This window comes from Amblyomma americanum, chromosome 4 (assembly GCF_052857255.1).
Source record: "Amblyomma americanum isolate KBUSLIRL-KWMA chromosome 4, ASM5285725v1, whole genome shotgun sequence".
NCBI lineage: Eukaryota > Metazoa > Arthropoda > Arachnida > Ixodida > Ixodidae > Amblyomma > Amblyomma americanum.
Genome location: NC_135500.1, coordinates 144,371,851 through 144,390,056, shown reverse-complemented (window position 1 = coordinate 144,390,056; position 18,206 = coordinate 144,371,851). Strand labels below are relative to the sequence as shown.

At 48.5% G+C, this 18,206-nt stretch overlaps 1 protein-coding gene across 1 annotated transcript in view; it reads left to right on the top strand.

The window, feature by feature from the left end:
• The window catches only part of LOC144128466 (transmembrane 9 superfamily member 1-like), a 109,875-nt gene that overhangs the window by 3,015 nt on the left and 88,654 nt on the right, over positions 1-18,206 (top strand). The window contains exon 2 of the mRNA XM_077661892.1: positions 4,477-4,566. Within this exon, the coding sequence (XP_077518018.1) occupies positions 4,477-4,566 (90 nt within the window). The remainder of the gene's footprint in view (positions 1-4,476; positions 4,567-18,206) is intronic.

The window sequence follows — 18,206 nt, the reverse complement described above, 5'->3', positions numbered from 1 at the left end:
GCAAAGTTCTGTTTTCCCGATTTCCGTTGTTACTGGTTGCCATTTTAGTGGTTTAATGAACCATTAGTGGTACAACAGTCTTCATGGGTTACGCATTGCATGTTACATCTGGGCTTCTTTCTAATGCTAATTTCGAGTTCTCGAACATAAATACATTATATGCCAAGCTGCAATATGTTTTACTGTTTTATTACCAACGGTAATACTTTGTTTTATTTGAAAAATTGTGTAAACATTCTGAGGACAACAAATACATTATATGTTGAATTTTAATGTTTGGTTTAACGTTATTCCACAGTACAGAAGTGTTATTTTAACATCCATAGCAAACATATTGCGTTAATATAATGATTTGGGCTACGTGGGCCCTGGTGTGCTTGGCTTCACCCAGGCTCTTCGCGGGCTGTAGCGGAGCTAGCGCACTATTTCACTGGGCCTTAAGTGCTGGTCTCAAATAAAGTTTTTCCTCTTCCTTCTCATGGGCTAGCTGTGATCGCCAAGTAGTTGTGTTCTGCAGACATCGACATTCCCTCCCACTCACACTGCCCACGGACTTAAGTGCATAAGTCGAGTCCACTTATAGCAGCCGTAGGTATAACGCACACTCGCCTATTACAAATGAGGCCGGTGTTATCGTCGAAATATGTGTTTGGCTATGGCACTGCATTACAGTTAAAACAAACAACTGTGGCTGCACCACTCGGTTATAACAAACTAGGAGGCATGGTACCCTCCCCCCAAAGTCTAGCAACGCGCGCTTCCCGCCAGCATGCAGACCGAAGAGCATCTCCCAGCTCCTGTGAGCTCCCCCGAAAAAAGTGTCGACGCCCCTAAAAATAATAACGAAAGCAGCATTGAAATTGCAGTTGACCGTCAGCCAAATGCACCCAAAATACAAGGTCAATCAGTGCATGCGTGTGTGCTAGCTGTGCAAAATGTTTAAATGGGAAGCAAAAACTTGGTGAGAGCGAAACAAGGTCAGCATTGAAAACGAAACTCCTGCACACAGCCGGTGATCAACCAATGGCAGCAGTATTAGAAGTTTGAATGCCTGTCACGAGTTATGTCTGCTGGCCCATCTGATCACGTGGCATGTGTTGTCTACCCAATCGGATCTCTGCCTTCTGCACGGTTTCCGCGTGCAGGCAGCGTCCAGATAGCAGCCAATCTGCGTCACCCTTGTGTAGAGGGATCGAGCAATGCGCACCAATCAATGAAAACTGAAATCAGACAACAGTCAGCGGTTTTCAGATAAAGCATTAGTTTTCACCTTGTTTGTAAATATATGCGGCTCTGCCTCCGTGTAAAGGTTGCTTCAGGAACCTAGTAACTGTGGCGATTTGTCACTTTATTTCGAGTCCAGTGCACTGCTTGAGCTTTTTGCACAAGGGTGGTGCATACTACGCATTCTGTGTGCTAATGCACTGCGGTTGCTTTGTCACTGCATCCTTACGACTTAGTCGAGGATTGAAGACAAGGATGCTGACCTACTGCCATGAACGCCTCATTTGCTCTCGGTATTATCACTTTCCTAAAGCGGCTTGTATGCAGCAAGGGTCTTGGCCAGGTGCACATGACTGTGCTGGAGAGTTTAGAAAGCAGCTTGATAAGGGATGCTTTGAAGGAACAAACATGTGCAATGGACTTGTTAAAGAACTAAATGCCACTCTTATCTAACTGTATATTTTGGCCATAGTAGGCAACCCCAGTAACTACCAACTTCGAGTACAACAAATGCAACCCGTGTAACCATCAGGTTCGTTATAATTTGGCTCGACTGTATGCACAAAAATCTTTCAGGTCACTTTTATTGAGCCGTACAGAAGTTATCATTACTAATGATGTGTCTAATGCTTTTTGAAGTGCTTGCATAGATAACTCAAGAAGATGATGCATACAGTACCGTAGTGATGCAAATGTTGAAAATGTTCCTTCCCTGATTGGGTGTGCCACTTAAAGGGATGGTCCCCTGTTGAGACGAGTTAAAAAATAGTGGCATTTTCTGGTAGGTCCGGCTGTATGGTAGTAGAACCCCGAGTAGTACTGGCCATTTTGTTAGTAATTAATATTTAAAATCAGCTCTGAAGAGGAGCCCAGAGCCAATAGTGGCGCCGTGCTATTTCAGATTGTGTCCCTCCCTGCTGGTAGTGCATCCATTCGCCTGGAGTGTGTATGCTGCATTTCATGGTCAGGACTGGGCGTGATACAAAGGGTTATTTTTGTTAGAAGCTACTTTAGACACCTTATTTTTTTCTTTTGCGACTAGTCACTTGGTGAACCTCTGTGCATTCCTCGAACAGACGGTATTGACGTCCCGTCTGTTCTACGCCAGGTAGTTACGTGCAGTGACCGAACGCTCCAGGAGTGCTACCTTGGACGATTAACAGCTGGACGCCCCACTCCAGCTGTAGTGAACATAGTGCTGTGCGCGTGTGTTTTTATTGCTTCATTATGAACTAATCACGTGTGCAACCCATACATATTTATTATTGTGTAAATAGTTTTTGTGTATATTACCTCTCTCCCCTATCCTCTCTATCTATCCCCTCGCCTCTTTCCTTTCATTTCTCCTTTCTGCCTGCTTTCCTTTATTCCTGCTGCCTCAGCTCAGGTGCTTCAGTATTTATGGCAGATGCCGGGGCTAGCAAAAATCTTTTCCTTCCTTTCTGTTATCATTTCAATAAAACACTTATTACTACTACTAGTCACCGTGTCTTGCGCAGTTTAAGCCTGCTTTTTCACCTTTTAAAATGCTTTGAAAGTGCAGACTTCCACCTTGTTAACACTGCAATCAGAAATGCTGCTATCTGCAAAATATGACTGTGTGTTCCTGTAGTAGGCAGCCCCAGCTTTATTTAATTTATAGTTTTTTAAAAACACCTCGGAACTTTAAGCTGTAGTTCATGTCACGCTTCTCATTGTCTAGGTGGCAGGCAGTCGCTGTTGTGTCTCTGTCAGAGCCCAGAGATGCTGAATATGCTATGAAATGGAAGGTGACGTTCCATTGTTGAAGTATTATTTTTAATTGTTCTCGTATGTTTTCAGCCTCATTGGTGGGTATGCGTTTAAATGGGGAAGGAGTTTACGATTGCCACTAAGAAAATATTGTCGATAAAGTTTATTTGGTTATTAGACTGTGCTTTTAATTACTAAATGCAGTGTTGTTTACTGTTTGCTTCGGAAGGTGCTGACATTCTGTTTATTTTTGCGGTATGACTAGGTAGTGCTTGATGCTTGTTTGGGTTGGACCGTAAAATCTTTTAGCCTATTCTAGCTTGAATTCAGTGTATCCCGCAGGAAAGTTGTGTTTCACCTGTATTTACTGGTATTTTAGGCAAACTGCAAAAAATGGCTGTGGTTTAGCTCTGGATAAACCTGGAGTCACGCGATAGCTACACCTGGCCAAGTGGAACTCACTCAGTCGAATTGCAAAGTCAGTCTCTCGCAGCTGCGTTTCGCTGGGCGTTCTTTCTTCATCTTCGTCCCTGGACGTAAATTCACTCTCTCCCCCACCCGGTTTTGCCGGCGCGCTGCACTGCCGGCAGGCGCCATGGTGGCTACGGCGCCGCCACGCTGAAGGCTCAAAACGCTAGCGTAATGTAGGCACGCGGCGCGCACACGAGCTGCATGCTCTGATGTTACTCCGCAAATGCGCACAACTGACGAGGCGGGCAGCGTCTGCTCCACCGTCGACGCAGCGGCAAAGCGCGCGGCGCGCACACTTGCTGCTGGCTATGATGTCACTCCACACATGCGCACAGCTGAGGAGCGGTGGTGCCATGGCTCAGAGCGCAGCCACGCTGACCCCACGAAGTGGATGGCGTAGTGTAGCTATCGCTATGATAATAGGTAGAATAATTGTTGAATGGTTAGAGCTTTGTAGCTTTACTTCAAGAAAGATAGGCAGTTTCAATTGCCAATGTTTTTATGAAGTTGCATTCTGTATTTAAGTCCTTAGAGAAAGGGGCCAAACAGGTGGGGTTTTTATTTATGCAAAGGAGCATTAGTACTTCATTTGAAAGAGGACTAGGTGACAGTTTCATTGTCAAGCAAAGCTACTAGTAGTGCTTTGTCACAAATGCAGTGGTGACACAATATTTTTGCCAGGCTTCATAGGGGACTGTTCCCCTGTACTGGTCACATGTACGGAGTTTAGGCTTCGGTTTTGAGATTAATAATTTTAATTGGTTTGAGATTAATAATAATAATCAACTATTTTATCGTTCGAAGTCACTTAATTCAAAGACTCTTTGCTGGCATCAGCATCAAAGAAATGTGTTGAAAAGGCTCCCTTTAACTCGAACTCCACAAATTCTGAGTTCCCTTCAAGTTGGAATTATTGAGTCGTTTGGTTTGGATGTGGAATCACGCACACTTAGAGCAAAGGTTTAGCAAAGTGTGCTCCCTACTCACTGCATCCGGAATGTTTACAGTCTTACCGGTGCTTCTTTTTTCTTTTGTTCTTCCAATGTGCAGGTGATGCTGTACGTGAACAAGGTTGGGCCGTATTTCAACCCACACGAGACGTACCACTACTACCAACTACCAGTATGCCGGCCAGACAAGGTCAGATTTGATTTTTTGTATTCTGGGCTTATGAAACGCTATAGAATAGTATCTTATAGTTGGGCGACGCTATATTGATCGAGAAACTTGTGATAAGGAACTTCCGGGGGTGAGTTGGGGGCAATACACTGTCAGATAAATGTTATGTATAATAGCATTGGGAGTCCCTTAAAAAGTACATAAACTAGTCGAACAACTGAATCCTAGCAGAGTTGCAGAGGTGAGGATTGCATTGGCTTGGCCAGGCTGTTGACTGTGGTCTATGTGCTATGCTGCAGAGGTGATCGTAAAGCAACGTTTCTTGAAACTTTGGAACAGATGTTCACACTCACAAGGCTTCCTTCTCTTGTCCACTTGGTCATGCAGTGCTAGTCTTAACTTAGCGTGTATTTTTCGGAGCCAGAATGGGTGCTGAGGAGAGAGACTGTGGCCGAGGTTTTCTAGTTCTTGGCTGAAAACACAGCAGGGGGATTTTTCCTTTCCAGGCTCTTGGAATTGGAGTGCACATTTTTGTGAACTTCTCCCGAGTTCATGCTTAGGAGCTTTCGTTGAGTTTAACGAAGTTGTGAACTTTCCCAAGCAGAAAGGGCGTCTCGTTACGATCATTCCCGTAGCAATTTTTCCCAAGCCTTTTGTATCATCAGAGTCCAGAAGAGCCTTGGATAACCTTTCACAACTTTTCAAGTTTTTTCCATCTTGTTTTCATTGTCGGCATCATGCTCAAAGCTGTGACTCTCTACTTGCACAGACAATACATCTCCCGGTGAAGTGGCGTTGTGCTGCACTTTATTCTGTTAATTTCTTTCACCCTCCCTTTCTGTTTTTTTTTTGGTGATGTGGTGTGTGGTTTGATGCACTTCGATCATTGTATTCAGTGGTCACTGAAGATGTACACTGCTGCACACATTAGCAGCTTGCATCAAGGACTCGTGTCCAAACTCAAAAAGCTACTCTTACAGCAGCATGAGTTGTAATTGTGCTGTGCCTTGTCTGTTATACTGCTGATCATCAAGACTTCGGCCCTTGGGTCATTAGTAGCTTTTCTTATTTGGGTACAACTTAGTGAGTTAAGAGTGCTACTGGTCAACCAACGCAAGCTTTACTTTACTTGCTGCTAGGGCTCTACAAGGTTTTTGGGAAGCTGAGTTTTCTGGGGCATGCTTTGCTTTCATCTTTCTGATTTATTTTCCTTCACCACCACTCTGCTCAATTACACCTTTGGGCTGGTTCCTGCTGTTCATACCAGTGGAATGAGGCTTACAATCTAGTAGGTATTTGCAGCAGTCATGCATAGACTTATCACACAGAAAATGGTGATAAAAGGGGTTGCAGGAAGGACAAGCTACCTTTTGACTAAAGTCGCACGTTGTGTTGCCCACCAAGGCTCTGGCTGTGATGTTCATGAGATCGGGATGTAATAACTAGCTCTGTTTTACTGCTTTCTTCAGAAATTGCTGCCGCCTCTCCTTTAATCAATGTCTCTTTGCTTTGTTGTGGTAGAGTATTGTTGCTGTAATTCTTCTCTGCTATGAAACGGCTAATTGAGCACCTCCGTAGTGTATAGAGGGTCGATGTCAGATATATTCTTCCATTAACATTTCATGGACAGCTTAATAAGTTTCTGCTGAATAGTTTTTTTATCAAACGTATTTGTGTTCTATCGGAAAATGTAAACAATAAAATAAGGAGCCATGTAGAAAAAGATAAAAGAGAAAAATAAACCTTGTATGCTTTCTGGTGCATTTGGAGAACTACAGAAATGTATCGAGCTATTTGATAGTGACCTCTATAGATGCAGCAGTCGGCAATTTTTTGACAGTGAATGCAACTGGTTTGTTAATGCTGATTTCCATGTTAACAGTAGCATTTATCTTCTTTGTTCTTTGTAAGAAGCATCAAATAGTTTAAAAGGCTGATGTATAACAAGCATTGTTAGGTGCTGCCTTTATCCAGCTGTTCCAAACTGAGGACTGGCCATCTTGGTGGACAGCGAATCTTTTCTCCTCATTGCTTGTCTAAAGAAAATGTAGTGAAATACTTATTATGATGATGAACAGATGATCAGCATGTCCCGTTGCACCTCAGGTTACTCCTAGCGGACAAAGCACTTGTCGACATTTCTACATTTTCAAAGGGAGCATAGCTTCTCTGCAGTTTGAGGTGTTAAATGATTTTAGTTCCTTCCTGCAATCCAGACACATTGTCTTGCATGGGCAGTTCTAGTAGCACTTCACTTTCAGGCTTGAGACATTATTCCGACGCTTTGCTGCGGTCAGATCACTTACCCTATGGGAGGTGTTGCCAACATTGTGTGGCAGCTTATAATTTCTTGGTGTGACGAAAGGCTTGGCTGCGTTCGTGACTGATTGCCAGCTTCCAACCTGCAGTTCTGAGTGCACGCAGGCAGCCACATTTCAGTGCTCTACATGCATTAGGTTCACAGAGTTGCTCTACTTGCTTCTCATTGAGAGAGGCAACCACATTCCCATGCCGGCTCTCTGCTGAGCTCCCTGACTATGTTGGTAGCCATTGTAGTACACCTTTTCATAGCCAGCCACTGTTGTGTAGACTAATTTCAGGGCAAATACTTGGGCTGATCTATCAGCACTTATCTTCTCATATCGTATAGTTTTAACTTGCACTATGATGCCCCCTGTTGCTGTGAAACAAGACATCGTTACTGTGCCCCTCTTGGGCATACAACCATGATATTACCCTGGTGGTGTTGCAGGGTCCAGGGGCCCCAGAACAGGGGGTCAGCACCCCCCCTCCCCCCCCCCTTCCCCCAGTCTGGGATTGAGGACAAATCACAGCGGTGCTGAGCTACTTCGCTTCGTAGCCAGATGTAAAGCATTTCGTATATGAGTAACCTAAACTAGTCATGTCCCAACAGAAGTCAATTGTCTGACCCGTGTACATGGTCATAAATAGCAGAATTCAAACAAACTATGCACAAAACTTTTTTTTGCAGCTGATCACTCCTCGTGCGTAAAGCTTCCCATTTCACTTCGTTTTATATTGCCGTGAATATTTGCACCGTTTGTTCGTTCGCACTCAAAACCGCCGGCACGCGCGGCTTTGTCATTTTGTTTTGTAATGCGGGATGGGACCAGACTTATCTCCTGTAAGGGATCTGTGGATGCCCGCCGCTTTGTGGGAACCATCCGCCCTTTTGTTGCTGGCTCCGCGCAGCGGGGCGGCGATTTCCCCTCGCTAATCCCCGGCGGTGCTTTGGCAAGAAGGGGGCAAGGCGAGGCAGACCGACAGTGACCCTGGCGAAGGCGCCATAGCGCCCCCCCCCCCCCCTCCCCTCTCCTTCTCGTCTGAGCGAAGACCGCCTATGTTGGAAGGTCGGTAGAGGTTTTTTTTTTTTTTTGAAGGGCTAAAACCGCCGTGCGAGACGGGTCCGAACGCTCGCGCTTGACCGGGAGTAATTAAGCGTAGCGTACGGTCAGGTGCGGACGCGACTTGCGGGCGTCGCGGCGACTCCCACGCGCAAGGACGTTGTATGCTCTGGGGGAACGGGCCGGCTTAACGAAACGTAGCCGGAGAAAAGGAATGCCGCCGCCAAGGCAGCAAATGTCAGGCTTGGCGCCGCTTTGAAGATTTTGGGGGACGCCTGTCCACAGTCGTCGCGAAGACGAGTAGTTTGTTACCCGCGGCGGCTCGGGTGAAATCGATAATTGCCCTAACGCTGGGAACCGCCAGGGTCACGGGTTCCCAGGGAGCCTGTGACACGTGAATGTGTTTATGTTGTATTTTCGTGTGCTGTGGAGCCTGCGACACCTGGATGTGTTTATGATGTATTTTCATGTACTGTGGTAGTATGGGGCGTGGAACGATTCCCGGAATGCCATCTGTTTAAAGCAACTTTGATGTTCTTTTTGTGTTATGAATTTTAGGGAGAGGGTTTTGAACGGTGCAGAAACTGAAGGCGTGCCATGCAGTTTGTTAACCAATCATGTGTTAGTATGTTTTGATTGGGTGGTGCGAAAATGTGGGCTAGGCTCTGGTGTCTTTAAAACCGGACCCCGGAGCCTGGAAAATCGTTTTGACTGGTCTCCCCTAGTGTTATAGCCAGTTCCACCTTTTTTTGTTTAAACCTTTTTTTTTCGCTTTAAGTTGTCTCCTGTACATCAACTTGTATAATGTAAATTTTTGTACATAAAACCTCAAGTCTTTACTCCCTTAACACCTGCATCCTAATTCGCCGCAAGACCGTCTCTGACGGAGCACCCCTGGTGCGAAAAAGCCTTCAGTCAGCCAAACCAACGAACCGTCTCTTGCGGTGGGCACCCCTGGTGCGAAGATAAAGAACCAAGTAGGTCAGCAAGAGACCAGTACATCTTTACTTCTCCACTGATCGTGGCCGCGTGCAAACGCTTCCACATTTTTCTAGATTGTTGCAGTTGCTATTGGTTCTTTATCGAAGGTACCTTGCTAGATTTAAATTGAGCGCGGCCAAGAACTGCAGGCACTCAGTTTGATGACCGCCGAGCACGCTTGTGGCTATCGCCGCCGCCAAGTCATTCAGTTCCTAGTGGGCGCGAGCCAGCCCCTTTAACAGTTTCTTTTGGAAGCCTTTTCGTTGTCTTCCGGATTTCTGGAGTGTCGTCACCACAACGTGACAATTTGCATCAACCTTTGAGCATTGAAAATAAAAAAATAAAAAATAAAAATTATTATGCAAATGAGCATTAAAAATAAATAACAAAAGAAGCCACAATTCTTGCCTCCTCACTCGAAAAAAAAAAAACGTTCCGGAGTCCCTGGCAGGGCCTTAGCACAACCTTATGCCTCTTTACCACCCTTGAGGCACCTATCCAAGAGAGGGCCTAAGGGGGCCCGGGCCCTCCCCCAAAATCCAGCTCACCCGCCCTTCTCCCCATATCTTTCTAGTTGAGCACAAAAAAAATTGCCTTGGGCCTCTCCCGAAAAAAAATTTCTGGCTACGTGCCTGCCTCCCTTGATGACCGCCGTTAATTAAAACATAAACGAAATTTGTTGCATTTGCCGACTGCCGACTGCTGACTGCCGACTTGCTGACTGCCGCGGAAGAGGATTTTTTTTTGTTCTGACCAAACCAATTTGTCTCGACCCTGGATGGATGATAATGCAGTTATCAGTTACAATAAGTCATTTAACATAGATTACTAAGAAATAATTAGATTGAAATATTAGGGCAACTCTTTTCCCTGAAGCTTTTGTCCCCGAAGCTCTCCGGCTCCTCTCGGCATTGCCAGCGTTCCTGAAGCCACAAGTGCAATACACATGCAATACTTTATTTTTTTTTGCGCTCAGCCGGGCATGCCTCATCATACTGAGGCTTCAGTGATAGTTGTATACATGAGGCTTCGTCCCAGTCGACTTCTTCATAATCGGCGTAGTGTGTCTCAGCCGAAAATATCCACATTCTCAGGCTCACCAGTGAGAGTGTTAACCATCATTGCAGCGAATGATGGTGAAGGGTGGAATGAAATTTGGGAGGGGGCTGCTGGCAAGAGCAGTTTAGGGGCCCTTTGAGACAAGTTTGAGGAACAACAAGAATGTTTTGGCTGCCGCTGTTTTGGAACTGAACGCCACCCATTTTCATATATCTGAAGCGTTGTATTCTTTTTAAAAGACACTGAGAAAAAGCTGAGGCTGCCCTGTGTCAATTGATTACCACGTTCTAATGACAGACAGGCCACTTTCATTGAAGGCGCGGTTCTCATAAACTGTAAAAGAAAAATAACAGGGATAAAATGCAGGTACCACCACCACCAGCCGTTGTGGCAAGTAAACTGCTGCAATGACGTCGAGACGTGTTTTAAGCGCGGATCCTAGAGGCTAGGCCACCCTGCCATTCTATTCCTATCGGTGATCACCGAGTCCGTTTTGGTCTTGACGTCGCGAATTTGAATTGAGGGGCGGGAGAAAAAAATTCCGTCTTTAAGCCAAATTTTTTCACCAATCAGTACGTTTTTGCTGCCGAACAAATACCAACACAGCCACATAAAGTCATTGAATCTATTTTTTACAAGAACAAGAGACCTTTGTGTCCCTTCAAGATTAGTGGAGCGGTGCTAGCGAGAGAGAGAAAAAAGAAGTAGCTTTTCCGCACTCGGGAACTTCCGAGGGATCTATCTACGTCAGGCTAAGGGTCAGACCGCAGGAAGTTCGCCGGCACCTTCGAGCCAGTGAACTATTCGGAACCGCCTGTGGCTACTGACAGTGTGTTCCATCGCCGCCGCGGTGCCTGAGTGGTTACGGCGTTCGGCTGGTGAGCCCGAGGACGCGCGCAGTATCAAATCGCCAGCTGTGGCGACCACGTTTCGTTGGAGGAGGAATTAAGACACCCGTGTGCTGTGCGATATCAGTGCGCGTTAAAGAGACATTTCGTGAGCATAACTCCATTCAGTTTCCGTTCGAAAACTTTACCGCCACTCGCCACAAGCTCGTGACTTGTGCACCGGAAAGGACTCCGTGATAACCGTTATTAAAGAATGGCTGTGCAGCCCAGCCTCAAAGATCCGCAACGCCCTCCCTACCGACAGCTATACGACGTGGGAGCCAGGAACGGGCTCCTGATGCGCTCTAAAACGTATCCACTTAATTACCGCAGTCTTCTAGCGAAGTGCGGGCCGCTGACGGCGACGCTTGTACTTCATTTTTTGGCTGCTTCTACCCTATAGAAGCTCAGTTTTCGGTTATCGTTAAAACGCGGTAATATTTCGATGCAAGCTAGCTTCAGTTTGTCCTCAGTGCCACCTCGAAAAAATCCCAGGTGGTCAAATTAATCCGCAGTCGTGCGCATACGGCGCTTCTGTCTCTGTCTTCTTTCTTAATAGTCCCTCTTCCATTCGTTCCCCCATGGCGCGATGATACAGTTGCTGCACGTCTTCTTTTCCCTCAAAAACAGTGTTAACGCGATAACGTTAAAGGCACCGTCACCCAGAAAATCCTTCGTCGTCGGCATAGTTAGCGAAAAATCACGACTCTGGAGGGTTGCTTCCAGAGAGCAACCTAGGAGGCAGGTGGGCCACCTAGGTCAGTCACGTGACCTTGTGGCGTCATCACAACCTGCCCACCGGATTGTGTAAAAACTGCCCACCGTGGCAAGTGGCGGTTGAATTAATGAATGGTTGCTCGGGCAGATCAACCCGGGCCGCGCAAGCTGGGGCCACCTGCCATCATCGCAGGGCAGTGGCGCGTCGCTTAACCAACGCCTGCAGCACCACTGCGCCAGGACGGGTATGATGACTCCCAGGGGTCTAAGAATGTAAAGTCGATAATGACCGATACCGCATACATCGGAATTAACCCATTACGCTATCGCTTTAATTTTCCCCTCCAATTTTTCAGCGTGTTCCACTGTTTCCAAAGTCAGGCCTGAAGATAAGACAGCTAGGTGTCTCGCATGCCATGCACTTGGGCGCTAACTATGCCTGCTTGCATCAAGCGACCCCAACCACCCGCACTGCATGGGAGTTGAGTCGCGCCGTCCCCAAGCCGACCGTAGAGGTTTTTTGGCAGCAGTCTCTCTCTCGCGTCTCCGCGAAGCCAGCCGCCTGTACGCCACTAATCCGCGCGGCCTATATCAGGCGGCTTATCGCAGCTGCGTTCAGAGATTTTCTCTTGCGTACTTTACCTCTACGTGCGTGCACGTACGCGTACTGTGCGCCTCTCCGCCACCTCTGGGGATGTCTCTCGAACTATAGTGTACCTGTGTACGGCACGTGAAGCAGCGTGCTAGCTTGTGAAGGAAAATCAAGGGAAAAGCCGGTGCTCGCGTTGAGGCCCGTCGTCGCGTTCTCGGCGTCGCTTTCAGCCCCGGACTGGAACGCGGGGAGTCGGTAAACGTCACGCAGTGCTTCCGCTCCTGCACCGTTATGCGCTAAGCGAAATTTGCTTGCGCCAAACTGATAAAAATGGTCAAAACTACGCCAAAGTGCTCCAAAATCTGTTGTTGTTGTTGTTGTTGTTGTTGTTATTATTATTATTAGTGAATCTGTATTAAAAAAAATGTCATTGGTTTAACTCTGGTTAAACCTGGAGTGACGCGATAGCTACGGCTGGCCGAGTGGAACTTGGTCACGTGACCAACCACGTGATCAGCCACGGCGCCGCGCCGCCGGCAGCTGCTCCGCACCACGTGACAGCGTGGCGGCGCCGAAATTCTACCGTAATGTAGCTATCGCTACAAAACCTTAGAAGGAAAAGATGCGGCTAGCTGCGGCATCTGCCGTCAGAACCTGAAGCATCTTAGCTGTGGCTAGCGTCACTAAAAGAACAGTAAGAGGGAAAGAAAGGGTGGGAAGCGATAGCAAAAAAAAAAAGGATAGGAATGTGTGTCTTCGCCTTAAGCGAAATTTAGCTGCCCTTCGACTTGTACGAAAACGTAGCCGGAATTTCGCTTAGGGTGGTCCCGACGTCTGCGGAACACGTTCTCGCATCTTCTTTGGTTAAGTCAATGATCGGCAAACATCGTCGCCCCTGGCCGGCGTAGCCCGCACTAAAGCTCGCCGCCGTCGCGCGATGCATTCAAGAGTTCAATGAAGAGCATACTCGAAGAGCTGTGCTTTCGAGTTAGGTGTGCCTTCAAGTCTGCTTTTCGCCAGAGTTGTGTACCGGGGCGTTCACTTTGGGGTGACCGTGCGGCTGCGCGAATGCTGGATATGGTAAATTTTGGGGCCGCCTAAAGTATTCGAGTTGTGACGAGATGAGCAGCGGCGCTGAATCGGCACAGCGTCCACCCGCATAGGGTCTCGGAGGCCGCAATTAAAGTCGGAGAATTGTCTGGTCAGCAACGCGCTGGCTGCTCCGATTATCCGGTGAAATTATCACCTGCTATACTATCCGGAAACATCCCGTCTTACAAGCCATATTGGAGGAGTAAAAATCGGAAGACAGCAACGCAAGCCCCCTGGGACATCCCATTCATCTGCACTTTGCACTGCGCGCCTGTCGAGGCATAGTTTCGTTTTCACGCTTTCTCTTGAGTGCGCTTGCCTTACAGCCCCGATGGTACTTACTTCTGTAGCAGACGGAGCAAAATTTTCGCCGCTCGATGAGTGCGCGTTGTCTGAGCGCTGAAAGCAGCCGAAAGCAGGGAGGGTGGGGGGGGGGGGTGGTTGTCACGCACTCATGGGCTTTAAAAAGCTCCAGTGTCCCTTACGTGCCGTCACCGTGCAGCGCGCGCATGCTAAACATACCTTCAGGCGCCTGCAGCCTGCAGTGCTCGCTGCGGTTGATACCTACGTATGTAGTAAAGCCATACGAAAGTTCAGACTGCGTCAAAATTCAAAGTGGTTGCTGGCATTTGTTGCGCGGGCAGCCGCAGGGTGTGGCGTCCGCGACGCGTCACGCAGGAGCTATCCCGCTGTTTCGATATAAAGCTCAGTTCGTATTGCGCGGAATTCTGTGAGAGCACCGGTGTGGCCGGCCCACAAAATCAGTACAGTACAGTACAGTGCAGTGATGCGTAACAACAGCAGGGCTGTTCTGTTTAGGTCGTCTATTGTAACACATACGGAATGGGCCTCAAAGGCCCTGTGTTCTCTGTGTTGTTACGTGTTTTGCTCTCCATGGCACATGCGCTAGCGGAGGGTATGACTGTAGTGAGAACGCAGTGTGGAATATCGGGCAAGTCTCGGAATTACGACTGTCAGCTGCATTTGGCAGGCAAAAATGCACTCAAAGTGTGTCGCAAATGATCTTTCCAAAGTACACCATACAAGGGATTCAGTTGAGGCAATTATATTTTAGCTAAGATTGAATTTCTCAACAGCATAAAAATGTTTCAAAATTTGCTGCTTGATGGGCAAGCACAAGTTCTCCAAAGTGGCGACATGGCTGCTCCAAACGTGCTCGAAGATAGCTATGTAGCGTTTCGACAGTGCTCCAAAAATTGCCACCTTGCGTGGCCCGGATGAAACCGCCCCCCAACCCGGGTTTTAAACTTTTGACAAAGGCTGTGCGTTTCATGTGTAATATATACACAGTTTCTTTTTTTTTTTCGTGTTATCCGTCCCATTAACTGTAGTTGCGAAATTTTTTTATTGCGGTTTTGTTAGGGTGCTACTGAGGTGCAAGCATGAAGCAATAAAATTTTCAACCTCGACTTGCATAATTTTTCTTTTGAAAGTTGGCGAAGTCGATCTAAATGTCCTCAAGTGTACGCTAGAACGTGCTGATTTTAGTCAGCAGTGTCAGGCCTGCTCAAGATAGTTGCTCTATCGCAGTCATGAAATTTGGCAATTTGATGTTTCAGTGAACCTAGCGAAGGCGCTGTTTTCGGGAAGGGATGACCATTATTCTCATTGACGCCACTGGTCGGCCTTGGAGGTTTTTGTTTGAGACAAAGATGGACGTAGTTACGTTACATTACTGTGTAACTGTAACGTCAGTATGAGTAGTAGTACTGAGATTTCCGGACAACGAAGATATATTTAATTCGGTGGCAGCTTCGTCAGTCGTGCAAGCATTGTGTAAGGCCCGTTTCACATGCATGCGATTTTCGCCTGCGACCCTGCGAATTCCGTCGGTCTGCGTCTGCGGAGGGCCGTCGGTCTAGTCGCAGACGGCTTGCGATCGAGTTCCGTCCGGTTGGAATTCAGTGTGTTCGCACTGCGACAGACCAATGGCGAGCGCCGAGACGGCGAGCGAAGGCGCTCTTTCTGTCTCTGTGTCTTCCTGTGTTCGTTCCCTGGCGCCATTCAACTTTGTGATGAACCAACCAGCCCAACAGCAAGAACTTCTGTGACGTGCGGTCACGTGGGAGCTGTTGCCGCGGTGGAAGAAAAAAGTGTTTGTTCTAATCAAAACATGCGAAATAATGTCTTGCATCTAAAAATACGCTGGTTCCAGTCGCAGCATGTGAAACGGGCCTAGGTGGCTGTACGGGATCGGTGATGCGCAGGGTCATTAGGGCCGGTCGCCCTGTCTCGGCGCGCCTCACCGCTGCGGAACCCCCTTTGAACCCCTCCCCCGAAACCCGACGACGGGCGGTGGCGGGACGCGCGCTTTGTCCGCGCTCCCTGGAACCGTCTCGCGGCGCGACCCTGCGACGAACGTCTTGTTCGGAAGAGCTTGAAAAATGGCAGCCTTGTCAAGGAGGGGAGCAATGAAAGTGACGGATGGGCAGCGGCGGTCAGATTGGAGATAACGGGTATCGGTGTGGAAGCTAAGCCGCGTGTGCTCACGAGAACGCTAATCCCCCTGGGAAAGTCGGGACCGAGCGGGCAGTCGCGCACAGCGGAAGCACACCGCCGGAGTCCGATGACAGCTCTAATTGCGGGACGGCGCCAGGGTGGACGAGCTTCGACGAAACCGATAGCACGGGCGGGCACGGTTATGTGGTTGTTTTTGCTTTCCCTTTTTCTGCGGGAAAGAGTGTTTTGATGATACTCAAAAAGGCTGCCGGGCGGGACGGGCGAACCTGTGGACCAAGGGTTGTGTCGCTTCCTGAGAAAATAGGTTTTTCTTTTTTGTTGGAAGTGAATTTGATGTCCGTTTTTATGTTGTTTACTATAGGGAGAGGGTTATATGCCTCGCGGTAATTGGAGGGCCGGCCATACACTTGTTTAACCAATCATGTTAATAGTTTGACGTGATTGAACGCTACCAAATATGGGCCAGGCCTGTCTTGCTCGCCGAGTAACGCGAGGTGTCAGAAATTTAAATGCGATTGAGACTTAAACATATTTGGTCGATAGAAGGTCAGATGAGACACCAATTGCGCTGTGGAGGACTTTATCTGCTGTGAAGGCTTTTGTAACCGCTGCAGAATGGCGCGAAATTCGAACCATTTGTGGCGTGGAGGATGTGGCAGGCACACCCGAGCGCGCCTGGGTTTTCTCTTGCGCGGATTCTTGCTGAAATGTATACGCGCGGCTTGGTACAGTATTTCTCTTCTTTGCTCAGAAGGCGGTGGCGAAGTGTCTAAAATTTTGAAACCGCTGGGTCCTTCGTGATGTGCACTGTATACAGCACTGCCAAGCGGAATTCTCTATGTTAGCGGTTGAAACGGTCGTTGGTTAAGGGTGGTAAGTGGTGACATGGTTGACTGCAGGTAATATTGCTTGAACCATATATGGTGGAGGCGCCTCGACGTAAACACCAAGCTAGCCTACGTCGCACTGTTTCTTTTCGCCGTGTGGTTGGGGATGAGACGCTTGGTTTCTGTAGACTTTGCTGCCATTGTATCTCTCAACCCAACCTTGCTTTCTGCCTGGCTCACAGCAATGTAGATTTCAGGCCTGTGCGCGTATACATACATTGATACTTCCATCATACTTCCTCCAGCCACTGATTTGGGCGCCGAGCAGGGTGAGTTGAGTTCGCCTAAACCGCGAACTTATCTACTGAACAAGCGAGGCGAATAGGCAGAGTCCGTTCTGTTGTAGAAATTTTGTGAAGTTGTGAAGTAATGTGAAGTTGCAGCTTCTGCTTTAAGAGGTTGACGTCTCCCGAGGGGGTTAATAGGGGTATATACACGCGTTAGTGGTTTGATGGGTCACATCGTCCTTGGTTCACGTGACACCGGCGTCGCTTACTGGAGGACGCTGTCTTGGCACTGGCGTCACGCGATCACGTGGTGCGTTGACGCGTCCGCACGTGCTGCGGGTTCCGCCGCACTTGTGCCGCTGGTCACGTGAGGATACGGCGCCATTTCGTGCGAACGAAGCGATCTCCACGGAAACTGAAATTGCGGCATGTATTGCGGAGACGGCCGGCAGGCATTTTCGGCATCGCTTCATTTTCCTCGAATGCTTCGTCTGTACCGAGGTGCTTCGATGGCAAGCGAAGAGACATTAAGGCCCTGGGGAAGGGAAGGAAAAGGAGATTGGCACCACATGAACTGCGTCTATCTATGTAGTCCCGCCGCGTTCGAAAGTCGTCGACCGGTCGTCTCGGGGCGAACCCAGTTGTCAGAATGCCGCTGCGGCCGGCACTCGCTCGGAGGGTCTGTCCGCGGGCACTGACCACTAGCGTCGCCGACGATGCGTGGGGTCAGCCGGCATTCGCACGACGGATTAGCGCGGGTCGCGCGCCTGATTCGCCCTTTTGGCCGCGCGCGATTCCACGTCAAGTGTGTGGCCGTCGCGTGCGCCGACCTCCGCCCCCATCGTGTGTGGCGGGGATTAAGATCAGGAGACGTGTACCGCCCGCCGTTTGTTGCTGCCGGGTTGTTGTCCTCCTTTCCTTCTTTCTTTCTTTTCCGGTTCATTTCCGCGTCCCCCCCCCCCCCCCTTTTTTTTTCCTTTTCAACGTCAGTACAAGGCCTTCGTAGCGCCGCTGTTTGCGGAGCATCATGAGCACCTGCCCGACCTATACACGGGGACATATGTCGCTGCCCGTTGTAAAGATACCTTTAGTTTGTGCTGGCTTCCTTTCACGAAAATGCTACTTGATGCTTATTTTTCGTTTTTTTTACACTGTTACAACGCTTTGCGTGCGCTACAAGGCACGCAGTTAGTGGCGGCCACGAGAGTGATCTCGACCACCGGCAACATCCTTCACCGTTCGCTGCACAGTGTTTCTTGCGCTCTGCCTCTATCGATATGCGGCCGCCAAGTAGAACGCGGGAACTCGTTGTGGATCACCGTAAATGGTGGCCCACCGCGCCGGGTGGTAGCACCAGTTCCCGAGCTCGTTCA